Raw genomic sequence first — 24,722 nt, 5'->3', positions numbered from 1 at the left:
TCGTGTCCCACGTCTGCCCCGATGGGGTGGTGGTGGTGGTGGTGGTGGGGGAGGGGGGGTCGTGACCCCTGTTGACTCCCTGAACCTGGTCTGACCTGCTCCGGTCCAGCTGAGGCTCCGTTATCAGAACAGGTCAAATAAGAGAAAACTTTACGACTAATTAAAAAAAAAAAAAGGTTCGTAGATTTAATTGAACTTAAAATCTTTTTAGTATTTTTAAAGAATATTTTACCATGAAAATACCTTAAAATGTAATTTCCACAACTAAACCCTGGTGAATACTAATTTATTTTATTTCTACAAACTTTATTGTTTGTATTTGTTTTATAAATAGAACTATAAACTATTATTAACACCAAATCTATTCAGATATCATTTAATGTTTGACAATTCCTTTCAATAAATAATCTTTTGCTAAACGAACTGCATCCGTTCAGTGTGTAACATTAACTTCAGTAAACAGTCTTTGAACACTTGTTTGTGTAGAAACAGAATTAAACGTCCTGCAGGTTAGATTACATGTTAGCTTCTTCCTCTTCTTCTACTCTGTAAATAAACGCTGTGACGGGGGGGAAGCCCGGCTCCACCGACCGGTCTGAACACTCCCGCCTCAGAACCACCAGAACGGGGTTCCCGAGGGCGTCTGAACGGCAGCAGACATGTTGTTAGAGAACAAACCCTCCATTACGGGTCTATTCCCGTCCGCCGCGCCGCGACTCACTTTGAAGAGGGGAAACGATAAAAGTGACGAACCAGCAGATTTACAGAGAAACAGTGAAGTCAGAGTGTTTATGGTTTAGAGGAGGAAGTTGGAGGAGGAGAACATTTTCACTGATTTAGTAACAAAACCGTAAACCTCACAAACAGACAGTACGAGGGGTTTCCTGGGTGCAGCAGCAGGGGCTCTGGACACTGCAGGCTTTAGAAATACGAAAACTCAAAGAAAGAAGTTGTTTGCAGTTGGAGGCGTCTAACAACCGTTTTAAAGACGTCTCAATAATCGATTAAAGAAAGAGGAAAATACTTTTTGAGCCTTGCAGGAATTTTTGTTTTGTTGCAATACTGAGTGACCACTGGGAAAAATTTAGCAGTCTGAATAATTAGCTAAATGTAACGTATAAACAGTTGGAATAGATCACTAAATGTAACAGATAAACACAAGCGTTTCTACAATTTTTCGAGCTGGCTACTTCCTGTTCGTGACCTCGGCCCGTCTCTGGCTACCTAGATCGTATTTATCTCTACAGCGACACCTGTTGTTCAGGAGGAGCACTGCAGCGAGTCAGGTGAGTATGAAAGGTTCTGTCGCTGTGCTGCCAACACAGTTTGTGAGCGCAGAAACCGACCAGTCAAAACACCGTGAGCTGGAATCTCCAAGGGCCTCCAGAGCCCCTGGGAACCTCCTGGAAGACCCTGGGGACCTCCTGGGAACGTCCTGGGAACATCCTGGAAACCTCCTGGAAACCTCCTGGAGGACCCTGGGAATCTCCTGGAAGACCCTGGGAACCTCCTGGGAACCTCCTGGAAACCTTCTGGAGGACCCTGGGAACCTCCTGGGAACTGCCTGGAAGACCCTGGGGACCTCCTGGGAACGTCCTGGGAACATCCTGGAAACCTCCTGGAAACCTCCTGGAGGAACCTGGGAATCTCCTGGAAGACCCTGGGAACCTCCTGGAAACCTTCTGGAGGACCCTGGGAATCTCCTGGAAGACCCTGGGAACCTCCTGGGAACCTCCTGGAAACCTTCTGGAGGACCCTGGAAACCTCCTGGGAACCGCCTGGAAACCTTCTGCAGGACCCTGGGAACCTACTGGAGAATTCTAGGAACCTCCTGGAGAACCCTGGGAACCTCCTGGAAACCTTCTGGAGGACCCTGGGAACCTACTGGAGAATTCTGGGAACCTCCTGGAGAACCCTGGGAACCTCCTGGAAACCTCCTGGAGAACCCTGGGAACCTCGTCAGACTTTAAAGACCAGTTTTAGGCTGATGATGACTTTAGCAGCTGAGGGTCTCTGTGGGGGGAGGGGCGAGCTGCACAGCTGCTGCTGCACGTGCTGAAGGAGCACTTGGGACATCCTGCAGCACACTACTGTCTCCTCACCTCAGACTGTCAGGTGACACACCGCAAGACCGGAAATCAGAACGCTGCGCCTTCAAAATAAAAGTTAACACGTCAAATTGGAATTAGACAGAAATTAGAAATACAAAAAAAAAACCTGTTTCTCAAAACTGCCCTTGAGATTTTCTCATCCTGTGTAATAAACTATATTCTTGTTTCCAACTTTGTAAATTAGCTTTGATTTGGGAAATAAATACAGACCTAATTTGATCGTATATAAAAAATGTAATCCGGCCATTATTGTTGTTAAATTCAAAATAAAAGCAGGGTTGAATGTCTGAAGTGCTCACAGCTAAACACATCCAAAATAATTATTATGTACTGTATATATATTATTATATTTTTTTATATTATGTTTTTCTTTTGATGTCATGTGACCAAAAAAAAGAGAAATATGTCTTTGTTGTTTTATATCCCAGGGACAAGTGTGTCTGTGAGGACACGGTGGGGACATCTCCGCTGGAAAACATGCGCACAACACACTGACATGCTTTTATATTGAAAGGTTGGACCGGAAGCGGGGTCTTATTCTGGCAGACTTGGTGGTAGTCTCGTGCGCGTGTGCGCGCGGTGAAGCAGCGCGAGCAGCTCAGCTGTTTGAAGCTCAGACAGAAACTCAACCGGAGACCGTTTAACGCAGCGACCCGCTCCAGACCCTCTGCTCCCGGTGACGCTCCCCGTTTCTACCCGGGGTTTTTCACGACTTTATTCCAGTATTTCCCGGTGTACTTCTCGGTTTTTCCCCGGTGTTTGTTTCTGGTGTTCAGGCCGGGGAGGAATGTGAGTGTCGGGCTTTAAACTGACTGACAGGCGGATTCGCAGCTCTCCCTCCGGTCCCGGTCCCGGACAGTGGACCGCTCCGACCCGGCATCACCTGCCCGGTCCCCGCGGATCTGACCGGACCCTCGGAGCCGGTTAACATGCGGGGTTTAGTCCTCCTGAGTCTCTGTCTGAACCTCCACACATGCCGGGCCTTCCCCAACCTGCTGCCCGCCCTCAGGAGCGACCCGCCCGGCCAGCTGGCCCTCACCGACCCGCTGCTGGACTACGACCGGCTGGATGGGGAGCTGGGGGGCGGCGGGAGGTGGGGCGGGAACGGGACCGGAGCGGCGGAGGGCTGCGGTCCGTGCGAGCCGGACCTCTGCCCGGAGACCCGGGGCTGCCGGGCCGGTCTGGTGCTGGACCCCTGCAGCTGCTGTAAGGAGTGCGGGAACCTGGAGGGCCAAGCCTGCGACCCGGGGGACCGGAGCGTCTTCTACGGGCTATGTGGGACCGGGCTGCGGTGCCAGGCGGACCCGAGGCCCGCAGGAGGAGGAGGAAGAGGAGACGATGAAGAGGAGGAGGTGTGTGTGTGTGAGGAGCAGGAGGCGTTGTGTGGCAGCGACGGAACCACATACATGAACATGTGTCAGTTCAGAGAGGCCTCCTTCTCCAGACCGGAGCTCCGGACCAGGACCCGCGGGCCCTGCAAGACAGGTAGGAACACCTGGCCGGAACTCACCTGTACACCTGCTGACACGTGATCACGGGAACCGGACCACAGAGAACGGTTCTTTAAAGAACTGGTGTGAAATCTGGTTCTTTAGAGAACCGACTGAAACCACTGATCAGTTAATCAATCAGTCGATTCAAATGAAGCAGCAGCTGTTTCACCTAATCAATTTATTGCGTCATCATTTATTATTGTTTCATCATCTTGAGAAAGTGGGAGGGGCTTTTGGATTGACCTGAATAAACAGCTGGAGGAGTTTGTTCAAACTAACTATAAACATTTGTAATTTCCACTTTATTTCCTCAGAAACTGAACGTTACACCCTCCTCAGGACATCACTCCATCCTTCTTTAGACAGTTAATTAATCCTGTAATTAATCCTGTAATTAATCCTGTAATTAATCCTGTTTGTTCTGGAGAGGAAAGTGTTTGGTGTCTCGCTGCTGAAGAGCAGAAACAAAAGGAGGATTTATGCCGAGGCAGCAGATTGATGTGTTTGTGGGCTGTTCCTCCTCCAGCTGTGACCGATGTTCCTCTGAGGAAACATTCAGGAGGATCAAACATCTGGCTGCCGGCCAGCAGGAGGTCCACGAGTAAACAAAACAACAACAATCAACATGATTACAGAGAGGATGACCACAAACACGCAAAAATAATAAACTCGTTAAAGCAATGTATAAACGGTTGGAATAGTTCGTTAAAGTAGCTAATAACATGTATGAATATGTTCTGACAAAATTGTAGCTTTTATTTTGAAAAATTGCACCGTTTTCCTGTCAAACTCTGACTTTATTTCTCAGAAGCTGTGTTTAATGTTGAGGACTTTATTTGGAGGATTTCTTTACCTACTTGTCTGTCTCTCACCTGTCTGTCTGTCTTTCACCCTTCTGCCTGTCTGTCTCTCACCTATCTGTCTGTCTTTCACCTGTCTGCCTGTCTGTCTTTCACCTGTCTGCCTGTCTATCTCTCACCTGTCTGTCTGTCTCTCACCTGTCTGCCTGTCTGTCTCTCACCTGTCTGCCTGTCTGTCTTTCACCTGTCTGCCTGTCTGTCTTTCACCTGTCTGCCTGTCTATCTCTCACCTGCCTGTCTGTCTCTCACCTGTCTGCCTGTCTGTCTCTCACCTGCCTGCCTGTCTTTCTCTCGTCTGTCTTTCACCTGTCTGCCTGTCTGTCTCTCACCTGCCTGTCTGTCTCTCACCTGTCTGCCTGTCTTTCTCGTGTCTGTCTTTCACCTGTCTGCCTGTCTGTCTCTCACCTGTCTGTCTGTCTGTCTGTCTCTCACCTGCCTGTCTGTCTCTCACCTGTCTGCCTGTCTGTCTTTCACCTGTCTGCCTGTCTGTCTTTCACCTGTCTGCCTGTCTATCTCTCACCTGTCTGTCTGTCTCTCACCTGTCTGTCTGTCTCTCACCTGTCTGCCTGTCTGTCTCTCACCTGTCTGCCTGTCTGTCTTTCACCTGTCTGCCTGTCTGTCTTTCACCTGTCTGCCTGTCTATCTCTCACCTGCCTGTCTGTCTCTCACCTGTCTGCCTGTCTGTCTCTCACCTGCCTGTCTGTCTCTCACCTGTCTGCCTGTCTTTCTCGTGTCTGTCTTTCACCTGTCTGCCTGTCTGTCTCTCACCTGTCTGTCTGTCTGTCTTTCACCTGCCTGTCTGTCTCTCACCTGTCTGCCTGTCTGTCTTTCACCTGTCTGCCTGTCTATCTCTCACCTGTCTGTCTGTCTCTCACCTGTCTGTCTGTCTCTCACCTGTCTGCCTGTCTGTCTCTCACCTGTCTGCCTGTCTATCTCTCACCTGCCTGTCTGTCTCTCACCTGCCTGCCTGTCTTTCTCTCGTCTGTCTTTCACCTGTCTGCCTGTCTGTCTCTCACCTGCCTGTCTGTCTCTCACCTGTCTGCCTGTCTTTCTCGTGTCTGTCTTTCACCTGTCTGCCTGTCTGTCTCTCACCTGTCTGTCTGTCTCTCACCTATCTGTCTGTCTTTCACCTGTCTGCCTGTCTATCTCTCACCTGTCTGTCTGTCTCTCACCTGCCTGTCTGTCTCTCACCTGTCTGCCTGTCTTTCTCTCGTCTGTCTTTCACCTGTCTGCCTGTCTTTCTCTTGTCTGTCTTTCACCTGTCTGCCTGTCTGTCTCTCACCTGTCTGTCTGTCTGTCTCTCACCTGCCTGTCTGTCTCTCACCTGTCTGCCTCTCATCTGTCTCTCACCTGTCTGTCTCTCACTTGTCTGTCTGTCTCTCACCTGCCTGTCTGTCTGTCTCTGACCTGCCTGTCACCTGTCTCCCTCTCAGTCCCGGTCATCAAGGTGCCCCCCCAGAGTCAGGTGAACGGGACCGGCAGCAGTCTGGTGTTCCTCTGTGAGGTCTTTGCGTTTCCGATGGCGTTGGTCGAGTGGAGGAAAGAAGGCCAAGACGTCGTCCTGCCCGGAGACGACCCGCACATCTCCGTCCAGGTGAGCACGCACACCTGCACCTGTGGCCCCGCCTCCTGTCAAAGGAACAGTACCATAGCGGAGGCGCCAGCCTGATTTCCTTTCTGTCTTCCAGTCTCGTGGCGGTCCTCTGAAATTCGAGCTCTCCAGTTGGCTGCAGATTGAGGGGGCGGAGCCGGGGGACTCGGGAACCTATCGCTGCATAGCTCGAAACAACCTGGGGTCAGTCTCCGCCTCCGCTGTGCTGGGCGTGCTGAGAGCAGGTGAGACGGGTCGGTCATTCGGGGTGGACAAAAAGAACCGCTAGAAATATGGAGAAAAGCTCGGCGACGTCTCCGTGTCTCACTGTCTCCACCTGTCTGTCCTCCAGCCGAGCTGTTGTCCTTCCTGAACGACAGCGTGTCCGAGATGAAGCAGCTGATGGACGCCACCGACTACGACCAGGACTTCTACTGACCCGCCTGTGATGTCACTTCCTGTGAGATGGCGAACGCAGCATCGCTCAGGTGACGGACTGCTCGAAGCTTTTATTTTGAAATCCATGCAGGAAACAGAAGGGTGAAGCTGAGGACCATACGAATAAATACTGAAATATTACTAATCGTTACTCCGTGTACCCGAACGCTACTGTGACATCACACATGATGACTCAGCATGTTGAACGTGTTGTTGACGTCGCGGGTTCGAGCCCCAGTCTCGTGTCGGCGCCGTCACTGTGAAACTTATTATAATTATTATTATTATTATTATTATTAATAAATATAAACAGAACAAACCGTTGAGTTTTTTTTGTGATTGTTTTGATCTAAAATGTTTGAAACTCTCAGATGGAAGACGCTCGGATCAGAACCGGAACCTCCTCAGCTGAAGAGCAGCGGCTCAGAAAGCAGGTCCAAAAAAACAGTCCTGAATAAAGTGGAGATCTAGCCCCAAAACCAGAACCAGGAACAGGTCCAGAACCAGAACCAGGAACCGATCCAGAACCAGGAACCGGTTTAGAAACAGACCCAGACTGGTGCTAACCCAAAGTCTCAAACCAGAACCAGAAACCAGACAGAAGATGATCCAAAACTTCTCCTTATCAAGTCTTAAACTAGTCCTCAAGTCCAGAACCAGAACCAGAAACCAGTTCTAAACCAGGTCGCTGATCTCAGGCTCCACTCTGATCTCTCTCCGGATGTCGGAGCTTCGATTGACCGGCGAATCGAAAGCTTTTCCTTCCAGCTCCTCTTGAACAAGAATTTAAGTCCTTCATGTTCCGGTTCTGGTTCTGGTTCAGGTTCAGGTTCAGGTTAGATTCAGGTTCTGGTTCTGGTTAGATTCAGGTTCCGGTTTTGGTTAGATTCAGGTTCAGGTTCCAGTTCAGGTTCTGGTTCTGGTTCAGGTTCTGGTTCCGGTTCCGGTTCGGGTCTTTACGTTTGGGAAGTGAAGCCGAGAGCTCCCGACTCTGCGGCTGCTGAGTTTAAATCCGGACATGTTGAGTATAAACGCGACGAGCCAGCAGGACTTCCTGAAGAACGACCAGATTTAGACCGCAGGAAGTTCAGAGTCCAGCGGGACCAGCGGCGGCAATGAAATCCTCTCAGTCTGACAGGAAGTAGAACCAACATGTGGTGAATCCATTAACCAACCGGCTCCTGCTGCTCCAGAGTGTTTCACTTTTCCAACAGCTCAACATGTTTCAGTCGGTGTTTCAGCTGCTGGAGACTAAAACCTCCAACTGACGGGTTCTCAGCAAACAGCCGGGCCGCAAACATAAAACACGTTGTAACGTTTTGGGGGATTTTAAAGAGAAACTTTGAGAACAATAAGTCAAAACAACCAAGTTCTTAGAAAAAAAAAAAGTACCAAGAAAAGACCAGAAAGAACCAAGAAAAGACCAGGAAGTACCAAGAGAGTCAGAACCATCAGAACACAAGTGAAGTCCAACAGATTTAAACTCTGGATTCAAAAAGTTTCTAATAAAAACCAACCAGCAACACGAGAAGACCGAAAACGTCCGACAGAACCGAAGACCACGAAGTCACGAATCCAAACCAACACATGGTGAGTGAAGGTTGACGAGCTCCTAGTCAACACTAACTAGTACCAAGTAAAGATGAACTAACCCACAGTAACAACCCAAACAGAAACCACACCGGGTATCAAAGTCACATGATACACTAATGTTGACGAGTATGTTCACGTGTATGTTCACATGTTCACGTGTCCACATACTTTGTGTTTGTTTTTGTCTTCACTGGGAAACTTTTTCCAGCCAGAATGAAAAACACATTTTACTGTGAAGAGACAAAGGAGACAAGAATCAATAACAGACGCTTTTTATATCCAGTGTGTGTCTGTCTTTGTGGGGACCCGTCTGACTTTCAGACCTTGTGGGGACCTGTCTGACTTTCAGACCTTGTGGGGATCTGCCTGACTTTCAGACCTTGTGGGGACCTGTCTTGAGCCCTCTGAGCCACCCAACAAACAAGCAGCCAACAGTAATTATTGATTATTCCTAATGTTTTATTTGTGTTCAGCTGCAGAGACATTTTTCCTGCAGTAAATCGCGGAGGGGGTCGTGGGAAGTGTTTCCAGTCTGTAACAGCTGAACGCCGCCGTCTGCTGAGTGAATCCAGGAAATACCAGCGGATTCACTGCAACCTGCAAAATCACTTCCAGACCTTGTCAGCCAATCAGAGCACCGGAGTTCATTTGACGCACCAACACAGCTTTTATTATTTTTTTAGTCTGATTCCTTTTTCCTCAGGGACGATGCAGTCATCACACGTTGCAGGCTTCTGAAAAATTATTTAAAAGTTTTAGATTCTAAATAAAGCTTGAAATAAAACTATATGAACAGATGTTTGTTCTTTTGCTGAAAGAAAAACACGATTTTACTTTGCCAGAAAACAGGACATATAGTTGATTTTTTTATATATATATAAACAGGTCATCTACCCAGAAATCTACATACATATATACATACATATATATGTATATATGTATGTAGATTTCTGGGTAGATGACCTGTTTGAAGCTGCTGTTCCTCAGTTGGCCGCAGGTCCTCTTCCGGGCCGCCAGGGGGCGACAGAACTGCTCACAGACCAGCGACGTCGCTGTGTTTACATGTAGCTAAACTAGCTTTAGCTTCTGCTGAGCGCCTCGGTGAGCTGAATTAAACTAAATTAATTCAAGTTTATGTCTTTATTCTGGTTATAACTCCGCGTTATATTGAGCTACAGAGACAAAAGCGATCAAATGATAAAGTCAAAGTGTTTTTGTTCAAGGAAGGCGCTTTATCTTGTTAGCATTAGCACAGCTGTGCATAATACGATATTACAATTGAAAACCTGCTATTTTAAAGTTTGTGAGATTATCAACTGACTAACGTCGATCACATTAAATGAGTAATAACATATTATGAATCAATAAAAGACCATTATGAATTCGGTTTACATACTGAACGCTCAATTGTTTCAGACCTTCCAGAGATTTGGTTTTAATCCGTGTAAGAAGTATTTGTCTGTCTTCGGCACCGATGAGGCTCCGCTTCTAAACTCCGTGATAAGTGAACGGAGTTCTTCATGAACGAAATGTTTATTCTTCTGTTTTCTCGTTTGTCCTCCGCGTTCAGTGAGATATCATAAAACTGACAATTTAATGTTTTTTTTGCTTCTAGACTAAATAATGTTGCTCATGTTAACATTATTGAGATGTTAGGAACATATAAAAGCCGGTGTTTAATTTGGCTTACATACAAAACACCAAACTCTTTTACTTTGTCTTATATTTTGTTTTATTTAATGAAAGGATGAAGTTCTCTGTTTGTGTTGGTGCTTTTAAAATCACATCAAATGTTAATTAACTTCTCAATGAACATTATTTTTTTTACGCAGTGTTTTCATTTTTGTTTAAGAACATTTGTTCTGCAATCAATAAACTAAAAATGAATAAAAATCTGGATTTGGTTTATAAACAGGAGATTAACGAGCTACTGATGTTGTTTATCTTTGCAGAGAGATCAAAGGTCAACGGGTCCAGCAGTCATCATGGTCAAACAACTGCGGAGGACAGACAGGTGAGAGCTGGTTGAACATCAGACCTGGGACATCAGCTGTTTGTTTGTTTGTTTCACTGCTGTTTGAACGTCCCCTACTGGTATCTGGTCAGCCTCCGTTGGTCTTCACCTGCTCTGTCGTCCCTGCAGGTGTTTCCTACCTGTTGCAGGGAGCAGCGTGACGCGGGTTCGATTTCCCGTCAGCCCTGCACAGAGGAGGCTGCCTCCACCTCAGGTACAGAAAACAAACCCACCCTTCCACCTGCTGCTGCGTCACATCTGCTGTCACGGATCCTCTTCACACTGGTTTTATTTTCCTTCAGAAGTCGGGGACAGGAAGTGCTGACGGCTGGCCAAGCTGCAGCTCCACCACCACAGAAGAAGAGCGAGGGGACAGAGGAGGTTCGGGAGAAACGGAGTCAAAGAGAGTCAGAGTAAATGGGTCGGTCTGCTTCAAACATAAAGTTCATGCTTGTGTTAGTGCCTCCTGCAGGCTGCAGCAGTTATTAAAACAAACAAACCTGATGTGGGCGTCTCACAGCTGGACGGCAGGACAACCTGTTGCTGGGTGCAGTGAAACAGGAAGTAGAAACACAAAGTTAACTTTTTTTTCTTGTGTTTTCTACAGAAGTGAGGAGGCTGCAGCTCTGACCAATAAACAAAGAGTCCCAGTGTCATGTGGTCCAGCCGCAGGTGTGTTTGAGCGTCATGTGTATCGCATGTTTATTTTATTGTGTTGATGATTGATGAGGTTTATTGGTGTGTTTTTATCAGATGTTCCCCCTGCTAACCAGCAGGGGGCAGCAGAGCACAGCGAGGACAGCAGAGCAGCTGAGGTGATGAAATGTCCTGACGCATGTTTAGACCTTCTCAGGGACCCCAGTTGTCCCCGATCAGCAGTAGTAACCCCATCTTCTTCAGACGATGTCCTGGAGACACGGAGATGGCCTGAATGTAAGCTAACGTGCTGTAATACGTTGTGTGTAGCTGCAGGGCGTCGGGTCGCTCAAGGTCACCATCCAGCAGAGCAGTCAGAGCCGAGAGTTCGGACAGACGGACAGGACGGCCGAGAGACAGACAGGTGGACTCCACTGTCACGTCTGTAAGCTCACCTGTCGCTCTCTGCAGGTGAGAAACTCTCAGCACTGATTCTGCTGCATCAACCCACATTTCCAGACTAGGTCCAGAGTCAGCTGGAAGAAGACCTAAACTGAAACCAAGATGTTTTGCACCTCCAACCCGATTGTCCCCCACCAATGGTCCCGATTGAATCCCTGACAGGCCCCCACCAATGGTCCCGATTGAATCCCTGACAGGCCCCCACCAATGGTCCCGATTGAATCCCTGACAGGCCCCCATCAATGGTCCCGATTGAATCCCGGACAGGCCCCCACCAGTGGTCCCGATTGAATCCCTGACAGGCCCCCACCAATGGTCCCGATTGAATCCCTGACAGACCCCCACCAGTCTCAATGATGATAAAATTAATCCAGTTGAGTGTGGACGTTGTCTATTGATCATATGATTGCAGGTGGAGATGATCCTCACAGATATACAGGTTCAAGTGTGTGTGTGTATGTGTTATCCAGGTGTTTCAGGAGCACATGTCAGGACAAGAACACCTGAGAAAACTGCAGGAGATCACACACTCCATCCGCCGCAACACACACACACTGCTGGACAGGTATAAACACACACACAGGTGTAAACAGTGTTTGTTTTGATTTTCGATGGGAAGTCCTTCAGCTCTGTGATTCTGCCAGCAGGGGGCGTCGGCCTGAAACACAGCGCTGGTGTGACACCTGTCAGACTCACTTTGGCGTTGACGTAATCGTCCACCGACGGACCAAACAGCACAAGGTGAGACAAGACGGCAGGTGATGCAGCGACAGGAAACAGGAAGTAACATGACTTCTTCCTCTTCTCTCCGTCTGATCCAGATGTGTAAGCAGATGTGTCGTCCCTTCTGTCCGGTCTGTAAACGCCACTTCAGGACTCCCAGGAAGTTCGTAGAGCACATGAAGTCTCCGGAGCACAAACAGCAGGTGAGCCGGGCAGAAACCAAAATCATGTTTCTTAAAGTGTAGTAACACCGAGGTCCACCAGGGGCCGACTACAGTAGACTCCCCCTCTCCTGAAACACGAAGTCAGTAAATGTTTTCCACGAGTCATTATGATGTCATTACAGCAGAGGGTGAGTTTGATTCTCTGTCTGGCTCTTCCCAGGTGCACCTGGACGAGGCTCAGGAGGAGGAGCTAATCACCGTGGACGCTGTCGGCTGCTTTGAGGAGGAGGAGGAGGACGAAGAAGAGGAGGAGGAAGAAGTAGATGTAGCTGATGGAGAAGAAGAAGATGAAGGACCAGAGGACACAAAGGAGGAAGTGGCTGAGGTGAGTCAGCAGCCAATCAGGAGCCAGCATCTGTGGTGTGTTCAGGGACTCACGTGAGGACTGTGTTTCAGGCAGCGGACAGCGAGGAGCCCGACGGAGCGGCGTATGACCCCGGCGTTACGTATGGTACGTCCCTATGGTTACCATGGTAACCGCACTCTAATGTAAGGGGAGCGGTCGGTGAAACGTCGCCCTCTGGTGGATGACTGTCTCTGATCTGTACGTTAAAACCGATCGGCTCCGATCAATAACCCGACAGGTTCTGATCCGGCTGCGTTTCTCTCTACAGGAAGTAGTTTCGTGGTTCCTGTCTGCGGCTTCGTGTGTCGACTCTGTAACAAGTTCTTCTACAGAGAAACTGAAGCACGACACACACACTGCAGGACACACACACACTACCTGAACCTGCAGGTAATACACACACACACACACACACACACACACACACACACACACACACACACACACACACACACACACACACACACACACACACACACACACAGATACACACACATACACAGAGCTGACTGTTGTTGTTTGTTTGTTTGTTTAGAGCCACAGCTCGTGTAGGAGGGCGATGATGATGATGATGATGAAGAAGAGGAGAGAAGAGAACGATGAAGGTGAGGACGACTCCGCTCTCACCTGACCTGCTCTCACTGTTTCCCACGATGCACCTGTGCAACCCAGGTGATGACGTCACCTCTCAGTGTCCGTCGGTGACTCCTGCTGGTCGGAGCAGGAACTGCAGCCTCCAGGTTCAGATGGACTTAAAGGAGCCAGCTGCTGTTTTCTGTTCTGTGAATTCATCTGAAGATTAAAAATAAAAAATAAACAAGACAAACATTCGACTCTTTGACAACAGCTGTTTATTGTTTGTTTGTTTGTCGGAAAAATGTCCAGATCTGATGAAACCATCATCTCCAGACAAAAGTAAAACAACATGTAGGATGTTAATAACTATAATGTTGAATGAAATCTAAAATAAAATTATTATTATTATATGAAATATAAACAAATCAGCAGCAGTGTTAAATATAGTAAATAAATTAAATCATGGATTAATCTGCTGATTATTTTCCCAGTAAACATATTCACTGTTTTATGGAACTCTTTTTATCAGAAATTGATCACTTCTGTAAACTGATGAGTTTTCTGTTCTTATTGAAAATCTGCAGATTCAGTTCAGTTTTCTTAAAAAATATAATATTAAATCAAAGATTAATTTTCTGTCATTGATGTTAAAATCGTCACATTTGTTTGAAAAATAATGAAAATAACGTTTCTAATTGATTTTTGTTTACGAGATGTTGAACAGAATTCATTAATGCAGAGAAACCCTTCTAAACATATTTAAAGAGTATTTAAAGCCAGTGTTTGTAGAAATATCTTATTAATATTTCTTTAGATATGAACAAATCAAACTAATAAATACATTAATCAACTCCAGTTGTGTTTGATTTAAACCAAAAAAAAAAAATCTGTAAAATATAAAAATGTTCTGACATGACGTCCACATTCTTTCATCCGTTTTCTTCCTCACAATTTAAACACACTGAACTTTATTTAGAACATTTTATTAAACTTGTTCTTCCAGTCAATCCGTCCACGTGGCATGCTGCGCCCTGCCCGGCCACAGGGGGCGCCCTCCCGCCCAGCGCGGAGGATTGTGGGTCCAGAGGCAGCAGCGGATCCTCATCACCATCACTGCGGGCCGTACCGGAGCGCCTCTCTCCGGACGTGAAGCTGAGCTGAAGTGTCTTATCAGAGGGCGGAGATGGCGCACGGAGACCTGATGAGCCAGGCGGAGGATGTAGCGGACCAGGTGAGCTCCTCTCCCCGGGAAATGGGCACCGTGAGCCGGCCACAAGCAGGGCTGTGGCTCGGTCCTATCAGAAGTCTGGGAGTTGAGTTGCAGCTTCGTGCTTCTAATTAGTGCCAGAAAATTCAGTGTTTCTGGATTAAAGCCGGTCAGAAATTCTTCCTGTGAAAAGTTTGTTGGTTTAAAAGTGAAGTTTTATTAACTTTAGAGCAGATTTCGTCATCCGGAGGGTGAAACGGGAAAACCGCCCTGCAAGTTTAGTTTCACCAAAGTAGTGATAGTAAAAGGTTTCCCAGTCTGGTTTACAGCCGACCGGAGTGAAGAGCGGCGCGGAACGACGGACTCACAGCCGGCAGGTCTTTCCTACCAGCTGACAACGTCTTCAGAGAAACAAGGAAACCTTAAAGTGGTAGATTTTTAAACGGACTCTGGTGTTACGTACGTTACGTGCGTGAAAACGGAAATAACCTTTTTTTGTTTCTGTTTGATGGTAAAAAACAGAAAGTTCAGATGGTTTTTATGTGTCAGTTTTGCTGTTAATCTGGAATTCAGATTAGTAAATGTTTTAATAAATTCCGGTGAATTCCACGGATGCCGAACAGAGGAGGGGATGATGATGAAGTCTGGAGGATGATGATGATGAAGTCTGGAGGATGATGATGAAGTCTGGAGGATGTTTCCTTCCCGCTGCGAGTCTGCCAACCAGCCAGGAAGTGTTAAATTGACAAATTTCTCAACGGAGGCTGGTGTGACGGTTGCTCAGCTACATTGAACTCGAAGTTATCGGTTTTTAATATTACTTTCTGTCTCATAACGACGCAAAAACCAAACCAAAATGAAAATATTAACAGTTTGATAATAATCACAGGGCTTGAAGCAGGTTTTTATTGCGCTTACACCGCTGCAACAAGTAACGTTACCCACCGGAACAGAACTCCGTTGACCTTTCGTCTGATTTAGCTGCTGATTTCCTGGTTGTTGCAGTTTGATGAAACGTTTTCATCCGTCCTGACTCAATGACACACACACACACACACACACACACACACACACACACACACACACACACACACACACACACACACACATTTAAATCAGCAGTGTCTTCAAACATGAAGTTAATCTGCTTATCAAACTCATTAATGACGTCATGCATGTTTTTATCTGAAACGATGAATCAGATCAATCGACAGCAAATTAATCTGCAGCTTCTTTTAATGATCAATTCATCTTTAAATGTATTTATTGTTGTTAAAGCTCGAGATTCCAGCTGTTCCAGATGTTTTCAGACAGTCATCAGGTGATCTGACAGCAACAGGAAGTCAGTTTTAGTGTCACAACTCAAGTCAGACATGAAACACGCATGTTCAGATTCATTGTGACTTCCACTTCCTGTTCATCTCATGGTCTCTGATGTCCTTTCAGAATAAAACTCCAGAGACACGGACAGTTCAGAAGCTGCCTGAGAATCTGTCTGATTTGAGGTTTTCCTTCAGTCTGACAGTGATCAGTGGTGTTTATCTGATTACCCATGATGCATTGCAGACAGGAGCTGCTCACACAGTTCTGCTGCGTCATGTTACAAAATGTGAACAAACACGTGCTTAAAAAAACTGAATTCGAGTTTCAGCCCGCAGAAGAAATCCGGTGTTAACTTTGGCGGGAATCAAAGTTCAGGCAGGTTTTTTTTTTTTCTGCTGAAATGATTTCTGAAACGGAAAATACGCAATCAAGTATTTAAAGTTAGTTTATTTGGTGCTGCAGTTCCTGCGGGTCACCAAACACTACCTCCCCCACGTGGCCCGGCTCTGCCTGGTCAGCACCTTCCTGGAGGACGGCGTCCGCATGTGGTTCCAGTGGGCGGAGCAAAGCGACTACATCAACTCGGCGTGGGGCTGCGGACCTTTCCTCGCCAACGTCTTCGTCCTCATTAACCTGCTGGGACAGCTCGGTAACACACACACACACACACACACACACACACACACACACACACACACACACACACACACACACACACACACACGTACGTGTGTCTGTCTTTGAGGACTTGTGGGGACTCAGTCGTACACAGCAACATAACAGGAACGTTTTCTTTATTAAAAATAAGTTGATCTCATGGAAACTGTTTATTCTTTCAAAATATTTGGACACTTGAAACTCTGTCTCTCTCTGTCCACCTGTCTGTCCACCTGACTGTCCTCTTGTCTGTCCTCCTGTCTGTCCACCTGACTGTCCTCTTGTCTGTCCTCCTGTCTGTCCACCTGTCTGTCCACCTGTCTGTCCTCAGGTGGCTGCGTCCTGGTCCTCAGCAGGAACTTTGTTCAGCCCGCCTGCTGCTCTCTGTTTGGGGTCATTGCTCTGCAGGTAAACAAACAAACAAACAAACAAACACTCACCTGTGATCTGAAGCTGAAGTCAGAATTCTATTTCAATATTTTTAGATTTCAGCTTTTGTTCGCTGCTTCGTACGTTCATACAGATGAAACAGGAAATAAATCTTTATTTAGATTCTGTGACATTAAAAATAAACATTTTATTGTCACGTGTTCGGGGTGAAAACAGCTTTTTAATGTCCATGTGATGTCAAACAGAAGTGACCTTTGACCCGTCAGTCAGTTTGTGATGATGCCGTCTCCGTGACGATGTGTGTCTCCTGCAGACGCTGGCCTACAACATCCTCTGGGACCTGAAGTTCATCATGAGGTCGGTCGGAGCAGCAGAGACACGTTCATGTTCAAACACCTTTCATACAATTGAACACATCCTGACTTCACTTCACTCCTTCTCCTCCTCTTCCTCCTCCTCTTCCTCCTCCTCCTCTTCCTCCTCCTCCTCCTCTTCCTCCTCTTCGTCCTACTCCTCCTCTTCCTCCTCCTTCTCCTCCTCCTCTTCGTCCTTCTCCTCCTACTCCTCCTCTTCCTCCTCCTCCTCTTTCTCTTCCTCCTCTTCGTCCTCCTCCTCTTCCTCCTCCTTCTCCTCCTCCTCTTCGTCCTTCTCCTCCTACTCCTCCTCTTCCTCCTCCTCCTCTTTCTCTTCCTCCTCTTCCTCCTCCTCCTCTTTCTCTTCCTCCTCTTCATCCTCCTCCTCCTCCTCCTCCTCCTCCTCCTCCTCCTCCTCCTCAGGAACCTGGCTCTGGGCGGCGGCCTCCTCCTCCTCCTGGCAGAGTGCAGAGGGGAGGCTCGCAGCGTCTTCGCAGGAGTTCCGTCTCTGGGCCACCAGAGTTCTCCGAAGCACCTCCTGCAGCTCGGAGGACGAGTCCTCCTGGTGCTCATGTTCATGACGCTGCTGCACCTCGACCTCCAGCTGTTCACGGTGAGTGTCCCCGGAGGACGGCGCGACGCCGCGACACCAGCGGTTCTGACCCGGGTCTCTGTGTCCAGCTCCTGCAGAACCTGGTGGGGACGGTCCTCATGGTTCTGGTGGCGGTCGGGTTCAAGACGAAGCTGGCGGCGCTGACGTTGGTGTTCTGGCTGCTCGGCATCAACTTCACCTTCAACGCCTTCTGGAGCGTCCCGTCCTACAAACCGATGCACGACTTCCTGAAGTACGACTTCTTCCAGACCACGTCGGTGATCGGGGGGCTGCTGCTGGTGGTGGCGCTGGGACCCGGGGGGGTCTCCATGGACGAGAAGAAGAAGGAGTGGTGAGGAGGAGGAGGAGGAGCCTTCGTCTCTTCCATTTACTCTCACCTGTCCCACTCGGTTCTCAGAGCGACCAATCAGAGCTCCTCTCCGTGTCACATGATGTTTGTTTGTATCTGCAGAAAGAAGACGAGTCGTTTCAGTTTAAACTTCAAACCTGCAGGAACCAGAAACGTGTTTTTATCAGGTAACGACAGGAAACAGGAAGTCAACGACAGGAAACAGGAAGTCAGCGCCTCGAAACACCTTAAAACAATTAATCACATTGTTAAGAGCTGCGACCGTCAGTTCATCGATCAATCGGCTTCTTCCCTTCGTGATATTAAACCGAATTTGTTCGTCAGATCAGTTTTCATTGAAACTAAGAAATTATAAATAAATAATCGTCGGTGGATAAACGACCGGTTTATTTTCATTATCAATAAATTTGAGGATCGTTTCTTCGATCGATCAGTTTGAAGAAGGAAAATGTTTCAACCTTCATGTTTTCAGTTTTCTGTCGAACACAACAGAGAAAAATAAATCAGTAACTAACGATTGATCTGATTATTGATCTGCAGATTAAGAGTCATTCTCATCTTTTCAAGATGACGTCTTCACGCCGTTTAAATTCACAACGAAACAACTAATGAGGAATATTTTACAGAAAACTGAGCAAAACAGTTCATGAAATTAAAAACAGATTAAAAAAAATCAATTGATCGACGACTCGACTGACGGCTGCATGTTTGACCTGGTTCAGAGGTAATAAATCAATCATATATTTTCAGTAGTGAACACGTTGATATTCAGAAGGCTGCAGCGACTGAAGTCGTCCTGCAGGTGGAGCTGTTTCATTAAATCGACCTCGTCTGTTATGTTTTAAACCTGAAATCTGGTTTTATTATTTTCACTTTGTTTTTTTCAGTGACGTCAGGAGTTTGTTTCTGTATGTTTCTTTGTATTTGTGTGTTTTGTCGATAAAGTTGTGACAGAAATAATTTTCTATCACGTGTTTTTGTAGAAGATGTTTATTAAATTGTGCAGCATTCAGAAGCGCTTTGTGTTTTTTTCATGTGAATTTTTCAAACTGAATTTTCTTTAAAACAGGAAAAAACTTTATATAACTTACAAGTTTTTATTTGAAAATTTTGTTTTCATAATTTTTTTAAGTATATTAATTCTTCATAAAAAAGACTTGTTAGAATTAAAATATGTACAAACCTCTAAAGTTGTCTGATTTGTGTCTGAAAAAAGTTTTTTTCTCGTTGAAAAAAGAGACAAAGTCTTTGTTAAACAGTTATTTAAGTTTCATGAATTTTTTCTCTTAATTATCAGAAAAATAGTATTTTGAGTTTTTAAGAAAAAAAATACTTAAATTCTGACTCAAACCTTTTATGCTTCCAGTAACAGTAACGTAGACTCAAAGTAAACTGAAAGCTGTTTTTGAACCATTTGTAGTAGAAGCATGAGTTTGGTGTCTTCTGAAAGGAAACACTGAACTTTCATCCCCAGAGTCTCTGTAGGTGTTACTGGAACTGAGTTATACAAGCTATACAAGTTATACAAGCTATACAAGTTATACAAGCTATACAAGTTATACAAGCTATACAAGTTATACAAGTTATACAAGTTATACAAGTTATACAAGTTATACAAGTTATACAAGCTATACAAGTTATACAAGTTATACAAGCTATACAATACAAGTTATACAAGCTATACAAGTTATACAAGCTATACAAGTTATACAAGTTATACAAGCTATACAAGTTATACAAGTTATACAAGCTATACAAGTTATACAAGCTATACAAGCTATACAAGTTATACAAGTTATACAAGTTATACAAGCTATACAAGTTATACAAGCTATACAAGTTATACAAGTTATACAAGTTATACAAGTTATACAAGTTATACAAGTTATACAAGCTTATACATACAAGTTATACAAGTTATACAAGCTATACAAGTTATACAAGTTATACAAGCTATACAAGTTATACAAGTTATACAAGCTATACAAGTTATACAAGCTATACAAGTTATACAAGCTATACAAGTTATACAAGCTATACAAGCTATACAAGTTATACAAGCTATACAAGTTATACAAGTTATACAAGCTTATACAAGTTATACAAGCTATACAAGTTATACAAGTTATACAAGCTATACAAGTTATACAAGTTATACAAGCTATACAAGTTATACAAGTTATACAAGTTATACAAGCTATACAAGTTATACAAGTTATACAAGCTATACAAGTTATACAAGTTATACAAGCAAGTTATACAAGCTATACAAGTTATACAAGTTATACAAGCTATACAAGTTATACAAGTTATACAAGCTATACAAGTTATACAAGTTATACAAGCTATACAAGTTATACAAGTTATACAAGCTATACAAGTTATACAAGCTATACAAGTTATACAAGTTATACAAGCTATACAAGTTATACAAGCTATACAAGTTATACAAGTTATACAAGCTATACAAGTTATACAAGCTATACAAGTTATACAAGTTATACAAGCTATACAAGCTATACAAGTTATACAAGCTATACAAGTTATACAAGTTATACAAGCTATACAAGCTATACAAGTTATACAAGCTATACAAGCTATACAAGTTATACAAGTTATACAAGTTATACAAGCTATACAAGCTATACAAGTTATACAAGCTATACAAGTTATACAAGCTATACAAGCTATACAAGTTATACAAGATATACAAGTTATACAAGTTATACAAGCTATACAAGTTATACAAGTTATACAAGCTATACAAGTTTCCAAGTTATACAAGCTATATAAGTTATGCAAGTTATACAAGCCACGTGTCCCGTGTTCAGACTCTCATTGGCTATACAAAGCATCAATCATCTCCAATGTAGCTTGTGATTGGCTGCAGTTATAATGAACAGAAGAGAGGAGACACTTCCGCGCCCCAAATGCTCCGGTTGGCTTCTGAAGGCAGGAGGCAGGAATGAGAAGGTCCTATTGGCTCAGTGATGTGTCAATCAAATGGTGTTAGACATGGTAGGTAGAGTGTGGGGCAGACCATGGCAGAGCTGGCTTTATGCCAGGATATCTCATGTTTTAATGTGTATTATGGATATATTAATGCATTTTGGACTAAATACTTTGCTGGATTGGATTTACTGGACCTTTGCTCACTGAACCAGAGTGTTTCTGTCAGACGTTTCCGGGTCAGTGTGGGACTCTGAGGCTGTTTTGGTGAGTTACGTCAATACTGTAATTGTTTGTTTGTTAAGTAGTGGTCTGAGAAAGTTGTTTACTGAACCCGCTGTGGTTATTAGATCTTAAAATAGTTTATACCGATTGAATCACGAGAGTCTGTGCTTTACACAGACATCTGGCATGAGTTTATGTTAACTTTTAACGTAGGGTTAAAACTCCGATGGCCCGCGGGCGGGTCTTCTGACCGGAAGGATTCATTTGTTTCAGACCATAAAACTTGACACAAATTTTCAGTAACTTTACTGGTAATCAATTGTTTCTGTAAATTTTCAAACAGATAGTGAAACATTTCCCAGCTGTTCAATGTTTTTCTTTGTCGTGTATACTCCGATGTATTTGACGTATTATCGTAACAAAGAATTCACATTCAGATTTTACCTGATTTATTCAGTTTAGTCTGGAAATATAAAAATTCTTCCTCCATTTTCTTTCACAAACTAAATGTAATTAATAATTGTCTCTTCTGTGTGAGTTAAAATATGAGTATGGCGCCACCTGCAGGCTGATTTTATCAGGGAAAATTTCAAATTTAAGAATTTGAGATATGAGTGACCCTTTTTTTTTCTTTTCTTTATGGACTCTGGATTTTCTAGATAATTTCCTGTAAACTCCTGAAGTAATTCCATAAAATCATCTCTTCATGTGTAAATTTCAAAATAACTCAACAATGATTTGCACAGTGTGATAATTAAAAGAAAAACGGAATTTAAAAAAAAAACAACCTGCTTCTTACCGTGACTTGGATAACACGACTGTTTTTGATTCCTATTTTATAAAAATCTATTAAAAGAAAAATAATATTTTCCTTTACCGTACAGATGTTTAGTTTTCATGCAGTTTAGAGGTCTCCCCCGTGTAAAAATGTAGTAACGATTAACAAGACATTTTTTGATGCTCGATACCAACGAACAAATCCTATCGTTGCCAAAAAAAAAGTATGTTGGTAGTCAGACATGAACGTACAGCAGCTCAGAGTCGTTAAGAATCAACGTGACGACGAATAGCGTCTCAGAATCCAAACTGTAACTCTGATCAATGTTTACAGCTTTCAAAATAAAAGACAAAAATGTTAATTTACAAATTTGTTCTGCTGAACTGACAACAAACCGAACCGACAGTCCGGCACCGAAGTTCATCCCCAACCGGGAATTTCTGATCCGAGACTCGTAATAATCAATTCGTCAATAAGTTTCCTGTTCTGACGACGTGATTACAGAAAGATTAAAACAGGAAAATAAAAGAAGAAACACAAGAAGGTAAAAGGAGCCTCCTGCAGACACTGACGTCCATCTGGGCTGCACACACACACAAACCAAGCGCACCCTTTCAACAAACTCAGAGGGAAAGTAAAATGGAGCTTCTGCTGACCTCAAATACAACACACACACACACACACACACACACACACACACACACACACACACACACACACACACACACACACACACATACACACACACACACACACACACACACACACACACACACACACACAGTTACAGCTGCTGCTTTTTGGAGAAATCAATAACTCATAATTGCAGTGTGTATGTTTGTGTAGTGTGTGTGAGAGGTTGTGTACCGTGTGTAAGGTTGTGTAGTGTGTGGTGTTCAGGTGCTGCCCTTGTCTGCAGGTTATTAGCAAACCTGGACAAACAGCAGCGGTCATTGTGAGTTTGTGTTAATTTGAAGGACGACACAGTAAAAAAAAAACGATGAAGCAAACTTCAGTGAAAAAAGATTGAGTTTCTTTTCTCAGGATTTTTCTTCTGATTAATGATTCAAAATTATAAAACGATTTCAATTACAGTGACACTTATAAATGATCTTAAACACTGACATTTTATTTCTAAATGTTTTAAGCAGGAAAGCGTGTAATACATCCGTCTGTCCAGTAGAGGGCAGCGTATCAGTGTCACGTTTTAATTTTCTAAAGTAAAGTGCGTTTGGTTTAGACAACAAAAAATACGAAGTTAGGTTCAGGAAGAAATTATGGTTTGGATTTCATTAAGTAACTTTATTAAAGTAACATTAGGTTCATCACGAGTTACTAAACGTACGTTAGATAAGTTAGATATGTTATGTTAGTAAAATAATAAAGACAGATTTCAGATTTATCTCTTTTCTCTGTTTCATAGTTTGTTCTGTGTAACTTTAGTTTTTGTACTTTTACAAACGGTGGCGTACCACAGAGCTCTGCTGTTGGTTATTAATTATACATGCGACATCTTAGCGACGTCCTACATTAATTTATTATTAAATATAAAATTATGAAAAACGGATGTAAATAAGACAATTTCTTTAGACATTTTACAATTTTATTGTTTTTCATTTGTTAAGTTTGATCATTTTACTTTTTTTACTTGCTCATATTTTCCTTAACCATATTTTTACTGTTATTGTCATATTTTCAAATTATTCTTCAAAAGCAGGTTTTGTTCAAATCTTTCTTTACAATCTATAAATATTTTAAATTGATATGATTTAAATTTTTAAAGTCACCATATGATTTCTTCCAGTATTGTGTATAGAAATGATTAATATAAAATCAAACTGTTCAGGACTCAAACAACTCAACATGTGAATGTATGTTCACTCATTTCTTAAAAATAATTAACGTACAGATTAAACCTGATCAGGAAATGATCAGTTTATTAAAGTTTTTGGATGTTTTCACTTCATGAACTTCAGTAGTTTCGGTCATTTTTTTTAGGCATTTTTATTTACAGTTTGTTTTACAGTGCAGCTGCCGCTGGCCTCTGACTGAGTATTGAAGTCTTTTCATTTTTCCTTTCTGCTGTTTGACCTTTTAAACAAACTCTTCATCCTCCTGCAGCAGCTTTCTGAGGAGCTCTTTGTCGTTTCTACAATAGAAGCAGATTCTGAGGATCCTCAGATTTCAGATTAAATGTCTAAATTAAGTTAAAATTCTACTTGAAAAAAACTCAAAGTCTGAATTAAATCTGATCTGAAACTTTGTTCTGAAAACGTTTTAAAAAGAAACGTACCGATCATCATCATCATCATTATCATCATCATCACTGTTTTACAGTGTAGATCAGTTTTATGAATCAGTTTCCTGCTTTGGTTTAAATATTGAGAATTGTTTTTTCAAAGTTAAAGAGTGAAAACATCAGAAAAGCCCGATGTGACGTCACAGATTGCTTAAAGGCTTCATCAATAATCAGCCAACATTTAACACCGTTAAAATCATCATTTTAGAGACACCGAGTTAAAAACATGAAGATGTTTAAAAAAACAAAACAAAACAGCAGGAACAAAATAAACAATTATTTATTATTATTTCATATTTCAGCTGTTTGTCACAATAAATCCTGATCATATTAATTAATTTAATTTAATCAACTACAGACAGAATGAACCTCTGAAACATGATCAATTCTTTTAATTACTCTTCTTTTAAAAGAAAATTCATCTGATGTAGTTTAGATTTTTTTTTAAGTAAATAAATTAAAGATTTTTGTAAGCAATAAGATTTATGGTTTTAAACTGAAAATCTACAGCA

General features: G+C 43.6%; 3 protein-coding genes across 3 annotated transcripts; all 3 read left to right on the top strand.

Annotated features, from left to right (window-relative positions):
* The first annotated feature begins 2,668 nt into the window (after positions 1 to 2,668).
* LOC138636057 (kazal-type serine protease inhibitor domain-containing protein 1-like) lies at positions 2,669 to 6,812 on the top strand. Its single transcript, XM_069723872.1, has 4 exons — positions 2,669 to 3,596; positions 5,898 to 6,058; positions 6,153 to 6,300; positions 6,408 to 6,812. Exons 1-4 carry the CDS (start codon positions 3,041 to 3,043, stop codon positions 6,491 to 6,493), a joined length of 951 nt encoding a protein of 316 aa, XP_069579973.1. The 5' UTR covers positions 2,669 to 3,040; the 3' UTR covers positions 6,494 to 6,812.
* Positions 6,813 to 9,129: 2,317 nt separating this feature from the next.
* ciz1b (cdkn1a interacting zinc finger protein 1b) lies at positions 9,130 to 13,322 on the top strand. Its single transcript, XM_069723861.1, has 14 exons — positions 9,130 to 9,187; positions 10,039 to 10,100; positions 10,230 to 10,314; positions 10,403 to 10,521; positions 10,708 to 10,772; positions 10,854 to 10,915; positions 11,067 to 11,207; positions 11,669 to 11,763; positions 11,843 to 11,939; positions 12,020 to 12,124; positions 12,306 to 12,470; positions 12,542 to 12,596; positions 12,760 to 12,881; positions 13,027 to 13,322. The coding sequence occupies exons 2-14, from the start codon at positions 10,072 to 10,074 to the stop codon at positions 13,120 to 13,122; spliced, it is 1,236 nt and encodes a 411-aa protein (XP_069579962.1). The 5' UTR covers positions 9,130 to 9,187; positions 10,039 to 10,071; the 3' UTR covers positions 13,123 to 13,322.
* An 837-nt stretch (positions 13,323 to 14,159) lies between these two features.
* On the top strand, positions 14,160 to 18,977 carry surf4l (surfeit 4, like). Its single transcript, XM_069723862.1, has 6 exons — positions 14,160 to 14,298; positions 16,060 to 16,246; positions 16,586 to 16,662; positions 16,958 to 17,001; positions 17,421 to 17,610; positions 17,679 to 18,977. The coding sequence occupies exons 1-6, from the start codon at positions 14,251 to 14,253 to the stop codon at positions 17,943 to 17,945; spliced, it is 813 nt and encodes a 270-aa protein (XP_069579963.1). The 5' UTR covers positions 14,160 to 14,250; the 3' UTR covers positions 17,946 to 18,977.
* The last annotated feature ends 5,745 nt before the right edge of the window (positions 18,978 to 24,722 follow it).

Source organism: Brachyistius frenatus, unplaced genomic scaffold (genome assembly GCF_029030835.1).
Source record: "Brachyistius frenatus isolate BFR_SWC_R1_liver_20210118 unplaced genomic scaffold, ASM2903083v1 Contig_349, whole genome shotgun sequence".
NCBI classification, from domain to species: Eukaryota; Metazoa; Chordata; class Actinopteri; family Embiotocidae; genus Brachyistius; species Brachyistius frenatus.
The sequence above is the reverse complement of the archived record's forward strand: the minus strand, read 5'-3'. Positions and strand labels throughout refer to the sequence as shown.

Coding starts and splice junctions, on each gene's coding strand:
- surf4l (XM_069723862.1), top strand. CDS start 14,251: ATGGCGCACGGAGACCTGATGAGCCAGGCGGAGGATGTAGCGGACCAG. Junction 14,299..16,059: donor CGGAGGATGTAGCGGACCAG/GTGAGCTCCTCT, acceptor TTGGTGCTGCAG/TTCCTGCGGGTCACCAAACA. Junction 17,611..17,678: donor TCGACCTCCAGCTGTTCACG/GTGAGTGTCCCC, acceptor CTCTGTGTCCAG/CTCCTGCAGAACCTGGTGGG.
- ciz1b (XM_069723861.1), top strand. CDS start 10,072: ATGGTCAAACAACTGCGGAGGACAGACAG. Junction 10,773..10,853: donor GTCATGTGGTCCAGCCGCAG/GTGTGTTTGAGC, acceptor TGTTTTTATCAG/ATGTTCCCCCTGCTAACCAG. Junction 11,940..12,019: donor GACGGACCAAACAGCACAAG/GTGAGACAAGAC, acceptor CGTCTGATCCAG/ATGTGTAAGCAGATGTGTCG.
- LOC138636057 (XM_069723872.1), top strand. CDS start 3,041: ATGCGGGGTTTAGTCCTCCTGAGTCTCTGTCTGAACCTCCACACATGC. Junction 3,597..5,897: donor CCGCGGGCCCTGCAAGACAG/GTAGGAACACCT, acceptor TCTCCCTCTCAG/TCCCGGTCATCAAGGTGCCC. Junction 6,059..6,152: donor ACCCGCACATCTCCGTCCAG/GTGAGCACGCAC, acceptor TCTGTCTTCCAG/TCTCGTGGCGGTCCTCTGAA.